The following is an 8,691-nucleotide window of genomic DNA, read 5'->3' as shown; positions in this document are numbered from 1 at the left end:
TCATGCTTAAACATTTACGTTGAAGACATGTCTGACTCATCTCCAAGGTCCTACTAATCTCTAATGGTCAATTGAGTCATGACCAAGCCTAACAATAAACCAAGAGCGTCTCTACCATGTCGGAGATGCGCATCAACATACTTATATCACCTACGAAGCTAACAAAATCATACATACACAAACACATGCTCCTCAAGGATCAATGTTATGAGAGGACTCGTGTAAAGTGATGTCAAAAGACACTCTATATAAAGAGGTGAGTTTCATGCTACACCTCAAGTTCATGATTAAGACAAATTGGAGAAGCATAACAAAGTTATTAAGTCTCGAGATATTCTATTTTTCCTTGGAGATCCTCCCAACATTAACAATTATTTTTTTATATATATATAATTTTTTATTTATAGAAAATTATTAATGTACATTGTTTTTGGAATTTAGAAGTGAATTGCATGAGAAGTTAAGTAAACTAGTGCATAATAATGAATAATTAATTATTATTAACCCTTACTATATAAGTACGACGTGCAGAAGTCATTGTAATTAGTCCACGCTAGAAAGTGCCCTTGTAATTATTAATGCAGACCCAAACAAAACCTTGGATGGAAGCCCCCAAAAATCTCTTAATTAACACCTTTCTCCTTTTTGTTGTTCTCAATCTCCATCTTAAATACATGGCACCCTCACTATTAGTAGCACTTGGTAGGTAGCAAAAAACAAAAAACCTCAATCCCACGTCTCAAATCTCAACACATTACACATCACAAAAATGCCTTCCCCAAACGCATCATAACATAATCCACACAAGGATGATGAGGCTGAACTTTCTCCTTTGTTTCTGTTTCTTCACTCTCGTCGTTTCCGAAACCGACCCGAACGACGTGAAGATTCTAAACACTTTCAGAAGAGGGTTGAACAACTCAGAGCTCTTACCATGGCCCGAAGAAGGAGGAGACCCGTGCGGGAGCCCACCGTGGAAATACATCTTCTGCAACGGCAACAGAGTCGCTCAAATTCAGACCAAGAACCTGGGTCTGGTGGGCCCACTTCCTCAAAACCTCAACCAACTCGTCATGCTCGAGAATCTGGGCTTACAGAACAACAACCTCAACGGTCCCTTGCCTTCCTTCAAGGGCTTAAATAACCTTAAATACATTTTTCTCGGTCGCAACGACTTCGATTCAATCCCTTTAGATTTCTTCGAGGGACTGAAGAGTCTCGAGGTCTTGGCTTTGGATTACAACGAGAAGCTTAATGCAAGTAGTGGCGGCTGGAGTTTTCCGGCAGCGTTGGCGGATTCGGCGCAGCTGAGGAACTTGAGTTGCATGAGCTGTAATCTGGTGGGCCCCATTCCGGGGTTCCTCGGGGACATGGCGTCGCTGTCGGTGTTGCTGCTGTCGGGAAACAACTTAACCGGCGAGATTCCGGCGACGCTGAACGCCGTGCCGGCGTTGCAGGTTTTGTGGCTGAACAACCAGCGTGGTGAGGGACTCACTGGGAAGATTGATGTCTTGGCGAGTATGATTTCGTTGACGAGTTTGTGGCTTCACGGGAATAAGTTTGAAGGGAGTGTGCCAGATAGTATTGCGGATTTGGTTTCTCTAAAGGATTTGGATCTCAACGGGAATGAGTTTGTTGGGTTGATTCCGAGTGGTTTGGGTGGAATGAAGTTGGATAGATTGGATTTGAATAACAACCATTTCGTGGGTCCGATCCCGGATTTCGCAGCGAGTAAAGTGAGCTTTGAGAACAATGAATTTTGTGTGGCCAAACCCGGGGTTATGTGTGGTTTTGAGGTGATGGTGTTGTTGGAGTTTCTTGGAGGGTTGGGGTATCCTCGGATTTTGGTTGATGAGTGGAGTGGGAATGACCCTTGTGATGGGCCATGGTTGGGGATAAGGTGCAATGGGGATGGGAAGGTGGACATGATTCTTTTGGAAAAGTTTAATATTAGTGGGACTTTGAGTCCTTCTGTTGCAAAGTTGGATTCTCTTGTTGAGATAAGGTTGGGAGGTAATGATATCAGTGGTGGGATACCTAGTAATTGGACTAGTTTGAGATCTTTGACATTGTTGGATCTGAGTGGGAACAACATTTCAGGTCCCTTGCCGAGTTTTAGGAAAGGGTTGAAGCTTGTGATTGATGAGAATCCTCATGTAAGTGCTCCAGAAGGTTCTCTTCCTTCACCAGTGAGTAGTTCGGGTTCCGGTTCAGGTTCGTGGTCTACGAAGGGTGAATCTCCTCCAGCTGATAAGCATAATCCTAATCCATCTGGAGATTCTAGTCCTAATCCAAAGTCTAGTAGTTCTTTTGAGTCGAATAAGTCTTCCATTGGGAAAAAATTGGTTCCAATTGTGGCTCCTATCGCAGGTGTTGCAGCTGTGGCTTTTGTGCTCATTCCGCTTTATGTGTATTGTTTCAGGAAGAAAAAGGGTGTCTCTGAGGGTCCAGGGTCATTGGTGATTCACCCTAGGGATGCTTCTGATCTGGACAATGTGCTGAAGATTGTTGTTGCTAACAACAGCAATGGGAGCGTTTCCACAGTGACTGGCAGTGGGTCTGGGATTACGACTGGAAGTAGCGAGTCTCGTGTTATTGAAGCTGGGAACCTGGTGATATCGGTTCAGGTTCTTCGAAATGTGACCAAGAATTTTGCGCGGGAGAACGAGGTTGGACGCGGTGGATTTGGGGTTGTTTACAAGGGGGAATTGGAAGATGGGACTAAGATTGCGGTAAAACGAATGGAATCCGGTGTGATTACGAGCAAGGCCTTGGATGAATTCCAGTCTGAGATTGCTGTTCTATCTAAAGTCCGGCACCGGCATTTGGTGTCTCTTTTGGGTTATTCAGTTGAAGGTAATGAAAGGATTCTAGTTTATGAGTATATGCCACAAGGGGCTCTTAGTATGCATCTTTTCCATTGGAAGAGCTTAAAACTGGAGCCACTGTCTTGGAAGAGGAGGCTCAACATTGCCTTGGATGTTGCTAGAGGAATGGAGTATCTTCATAGTCTGGCTCACCAAATCTTCATTCACAGAGATCTTAAGTCATCAAATATTTTGCTTGGGGATGATTTTAGAGCAAAAGTCTCAGACTTTGGGTTGGTAAAACTTGCTCCTGATGGCAAAAAATCTGTAGTGACCAGGCTTGCTGGTACATTTGGATACTTGGCACCGGAATATGCAGGTAATTTTATTCTATTTTGCAAATCTTTTATATTAGGTAATTTGTTTTTATTTTGCACAAGTCTTTTATATTACATATTACCAAATTCAGCTTTATTTTTGTTGTAATTTCTGTTGATTGTACATGTTAATACCTGCTCCAGATACGGTTTCTAAAAGCTGTTTTAGCCTTCTTTAAGGTTCTGAATTCTGATTTCCTATTAGAAATCTCTAGCAGAACTAATAGAGCCTTTTATATTACATATTACCAAATTCAGCTTTATTTTTGTTGTAATTTCTGTTGATTGTACATGTTCATACCTGCTCCAGATACGGTTTCTAAAAGTTGTTTTAGCCTTCTTTAAGGTTCTGAATTCTGATTTCCTATTAGAAATCTCTAGCAGAACTAATAGAGCCTTTGAACTGAATTTTTTTGTAAACTGCTTCATTAACATTGGGTTCAAGGGTGTTAGTAAAGTAACTGATTCTAAGGGGAAAGATTTTAATCTATCTGCATACATCATAGAAAGCATGTCAAATATGGATTATATACAGAATAAATATTGTTTTCAGTCATTTGTAATTACTGAAGAAATCTGTCAAATTTTTTTCCATCTATGCATATTCCAGTCAGATTGAGAAATCTTAAGAAGTGAATGTCTAAAAATTTCACAGAAAAATATCTTGCACCTGGATAGACTTCATAAGATTCACCATGATATCATTGATTATCTGGGACCACATATAGAAACTTATACATTCCTGTCTCCTGATTATTATTGGATACATTCATAAACTATTAAACTATACTGACTCCTGCTTTTTATTTATATCAGTGACAGGAAAAGTCACTACCAAAGCAGATGTTTTCAGTTTTGGTGTTGTCCTAATGGAGCTGCTAACTGGATTAATGGCACTTGACGAGGATCGACCCGAGGAAACCCAATACTTGGCGTCGTGGTTCTGGCATATAAAATCAGACAAGGAGAAACTAATGTCTGCTATTGACCCGGCCCTCGACATAAAGGAAGAAATGTTCGACGTTGTCTCCATCATTGCTGAGCTAGCTGGGCACTGCTCTGCCAGAGAACCAAACCAAAGGCCAGATATGAGTCATGCTGTGAATGTTCTTTCACCGCTTGTTCAAAAATGGAAACCATTAGATGATGAGACTGAGGAGTATTCCGGCATAGATTACAGTCTTCCCCTGAACCAAATGGTGAAGGATTGGCAGGAGACAGAAGGAAAGGACTTAAGCTATGTGGACCTACAAGACAGTAAGAGTAGTATCCCTGCAAGGCCTACTGGGTTTGCCGAGTCTTTCACTTCTGTCGATGGCCGGTGAAACAAGTTCTTTATGGATTTCTTGAAAGCAAGTTGTTTTTCCATTTTCTAGTTTTCACTTGGTGAAATCCGGATTGAAATCACTTGTCCCATTTTGTGTCTCCTTCCCAAGGTTTTAAATGGCGGTTATGACTGTAGTTTCGGAGTCTTCGAAACCTTAAACATTGCAGAAAATTGGAGACAAATGTGTTAGCATTGTGGTGGTTTCGGAGACCATGATAGTTTTTTTATGATGCGGCTAAAATTGCGGTTTTACACCTCAATTTAAAACCTTGCTCCTTCTTTCCATGTCTCCACAATTAAATAAAAGTGACACGTGGTTAAAAGAATAAAACTCTTTCAAAGTTGGTAATTTTCTTTACTCACGTGTCACTTTTTTAATTGGGGGCTATGAAATGGAGACAGTGATTTGGTACAGTGTAGACATCACAGCAGCATGCTCTTTTCTCAGTTTTTCTTCCTGTCTATGTTTTGTATTTTCATGTGTATGTTTTGTATTTTTAACTTTGATATTTAAGAGTCAATGGTTGTAGATAGTGAACCGTGATCAATGAAAATGCTTGTTATTTGTTCATTCATTTAACGTTTCTGCGTTCTTTTGTCATTTCAAACGGCTTGAAGAGCATTGTACCAAAGGAAAAAAAACGGTTTGAGCACTACAAATATTCTATTCCCAGAATTTTTGTAGCGTCCTAAAGTTTTTTTTTCTAGAACACTTATTTTTTTAATTCATTGAATCAGAGATTAATCTTGCTTGTGGTACGTGATTGTTGCTGGTCTAAGAGTATTTTATATACTATAAAAATCAAATACCAGTTTTCCTACAAAATAATCATTTTTACTCGTATACACTACTCTGTCAATCTCCTAAGTTAAAATGATTTTCTTCAAAACCCAATGTTTTGTCGAAACCGATTCGTTATTTTCAAGTACATCGTGATGGTGGAAAAAGGACCTTTTTTGTTATTTTATCAATGAAGGGCTGAGGCTTTGTGAACTAAAGTGAAACAACAAAACAGTTTTGATTGACCATGTAAAAATCGTTTAAAATGTGATTTTTTTAAAATTATTATTATAAAAATAATACTTTTTTTATTATATAATTATGCATATTAGATAATAAATATAAAAAATCTTTATAATGTACAAAGAATGACCGTAAAATTTGACAAAAAATAAAATAAAATGAATGACCGTAAAAATTTTAGACGAATTATCGTGTGTCTGATTGGTTGAATACTTGGATAAAGAAAAGAAATATGAGAATGGGTATGCTAGTAAGTTTTCGAGTGGTACGGATGGTGCCATGTAGTAGCATTTTGGTAAATAAAAAATCCCATGGGGAGCAGCTAAGTTTTAGCATTGTATAACCACGATATTTTTACAATAACTGGAAATCTCACATATCATTAGATGAATGAAGGATTCTGTACCAAAAAAAAAGAATCTAAATGAATAACTTAATTGATCCTTAGATTTCAATTTTGCGAATTGAGTCTCCTTACTTTCCTTCCATGTGCAATCAAGTTTCTCTATTAATCTTTGTTAAATATTTAACAGATTTTACTAACATGGCTTTTTAACACGTGGCTTTTAACACTTAAAAATCATTTCGTTAGACAAAACAAAGGAAATAACCGAGGAATCAGGTGTTGATCTCTAAGAGCATATGAAATTTAAGTCATTCATTTTGATTTTTTTTTACCTTATATTAATATGTCTTTATAATATCACGTTATAATTAAACAATTCATATATTTTGATTCAATGATATAATTTTAAATAACTTTTAAATCATTCTCTTAAATGATCCTCAAATAATAAGAAAATATTTTTTTTACTCATAAGTAACTATTACTTATATAAGCAATCAGAACTAATTTTAAATAATTTAATATGACATGTAGATCATCTCCAATGATAAAAATAAAAAGATAAGCAACGCTATCTAAAAATAAGCAGTTCGTTAAGCAATAAGCTTTGGAAATATAGTTGATTCTCATGGTGATTCTATTTTACAGTTCAAAAGACTCTGGTAGAGTTATAAAGCTGCAACCTCTGATGATGCCTTTGGGCATGAGAATCAACTTGAATCAAATGGAGTTCTATCCAAGTAAGTTTTTCAGTGAGTTTCGTTCTTTACCGTCAAATTTATTTGTGGGACCGTGTTTGCTACCATGCAAATCAGTTTGTAATAAGCCTCTCTCCATTGTTCATGCTTCAAGTTCAGTGACTCATCCCAAAAATTGGTAAGGAAATATTTTTTAGAAGCATAAAATTACTTTTGTTCCTTTGTGTAACAAAAATTTAGTCTTTCAAGTCAATCTAGACAAATTCAGTGTGTTTACTTTCATGGTTTTACTGCCTTTTCACGATATAACTAGAGGCTAGGGACTGTCTACATTACATCTAATTTCTCCCCAGTCTTATGTAGTTATCCAAATCTTGCAGTGCTAGACTTCACGATAAAGCTTGTAGAAATAGGAGTGGAGCATGATGCTCTCTTGGAAAATAACATTAAAGGTATGTTCTTCTTCTGTTTGAAGTCACAACTTAATTCTTTTTGAATTCATCATCGTGAAAAATAAATATTTTTTACAATGATTTTTAAATCGTCTTAGAATATCAATTTTTATATCATTTTTTTAAATTGTTTTATTTTTTGTTTAAAAAATATTAAAAACGTCAGAATTTAAAGATGATTTTTGAATTTTTTTTCTTTTAAAAATCGTCTTAGAAAGTATACATTCTAAGACGGTTTTTAGAAAAACCGTTTTAGAATGTATAGTTTTTAAGACTATTTTTAAAAATCAATGTTTTATTTGCTTATTGTGTTTTACAGTAAATCCAATATGCAATTTCAGAAAACCAGACCCAAACAAATTGTAATAAACAAATATATATATATATATATATATATATATATATATATATTTATGTTCAAATAATTATCAATAAATTATTAAGTGATTATAATGTTTACAATAAACATTTTACAATATATAAATTCTTCATATATGATCTAAGCCTTTTTAAATCTATTGTTTTTAACTTCTAAAAAGTATGCTACCCATTTCTTGCAAATTTTTTTTATGGTTTTCATGTCTAATGTTGTTCCATCATCAAATCTCTAACAAATATAAAAAAATACAAATCAGTTACGTACATGTAAAATTATTAAAAAGTCAAAGTAAACTAATAATTAAAACTTATTAAAGTAAATATATCATGCTTCATTAATTTTTCAAAACCCCCATGACTATGTTCCACATCCAATGTATAACATAATAACCACACTCATAACCTCCGCTTTGAACATGAATCTAAATTCAATATGAAATATATTTAAATCTCATAATGACAAACTTACAAAATATCACCAGTTGGATTAAAACATTGATTAAATGAATAACCTTTACTTCAATCCAGTGAGATGCAAGTTGATCGGATCTACCATGCAAACTACACTCTTCAATCTATTCATGCTAAGAATAGAGTAAATGAGTTATAATTTAAAACTTAACTTGTTAATTGCGGCTTTGATGTGAATATCAAGCTTCTTACGCAAGGAACAAAACCACTCAACAACGTTCTTAGAACACACAACAAAAAACTACCAATGGCTATTGAATTGGAGAATAATTAGCTACTGATAATGCAAACATTCTTTAAATGCATTAGTTAAATTTTACTTACTGATTCAAGTAAGGTCCTTGGTAGAGCTCTCTTTGTGATTCCTTTAACCATGTTTCAATGTAATGTTGACATTCATCACGTCTATCCTTTGCATTATGTATGGATTGAGACTCAAGGAATCCATACATGAAACCATGACCCAACCTTATAGTCAACTCATTCAAAAATCTATTTTTAATATTACAAATGAAAATTGTTAATCATATATGGGGTAAGGAATTATTAGTTAATGAATGTACCTTGAAATAGAATTTACTTACATCATCCACAATTGTAATATAGATATATTCAAACATTTATTACCTGATATTATTTCATTTACATTAGAATATGTTATGAAGAAGGATGTTTTTACATTTGGAATCCTAAATTTAGTTCCATCCCACAACACTCAAGAGGCTTCTCGTAAGGATCATACAAATTCTTAATCAAATCACCTAAGGGTTCAATTCCACCAATGGGGTTTGACCTATGAACAGGTTCAACT

The 8,691-nt window shown here is 35.4% G+C and overlaps 1 protein-coding gene across 1 annotated transcript; it reads left to right on the top strand.

The window, feature by feature from the left end:
- Nucleotides 1–635: 635 nt before the first annotated feature.
- On the top strand, nt 636–5,086 carry LOC114369839 (receptor protein kinase TMK1-like). The gene is made up of 2 exons (XM_028327094.1): nt 636–3,186; nt 4,001–5,086. Exons 1-2 carry the CDS (start codon nt 810–812, stop codon nt 4,507–4,509), a joined length of 2,886 nt encoding a protein of 961 aa, XP_028182895.1. The 5' UTR covers nt 636–809; the 3' UTR covers nt 4,510–5,086.
- Nucleotides 5,087–8,691: the final 3,605 nt, after the last annotated feature.

This window comes from Glycine soja, chromosome 10, assembly GCF_004193775.1.
Source record: "Glycine soja cultivar W05 chromosome 10, ASM419377v2, whole genome shotgun sequence".
NCBI lineage: Eukaryota > Viridiplantae > Streptophyta > Magnoliopsida > Fabales > Fabaceae > Glycine > Glycine soja.
Note: the sequence above shows the minus strand (reverse complement) of the source record. Positions and strands in the feature narration are given on the sequence as shown.

What these genes read in the sequence shown, in the direction of transcription:
- LOC114369839 (XM_028327094.1), top strand. Translation starts at nt 810, where the DNA reads ATGATGAGGCTGAACTTTCTCCTTTGTTTCTGTTTCTTCACTCTCGTC. An exon ending in CTTGGCACCGGAATATGCAG is followed by an intron (nt 3,187 to 4,000) that starts GTAATTTTATTC and finishes TATTTATATCAG; the next exon opens with TGACAGGAAAAGTCACTACC.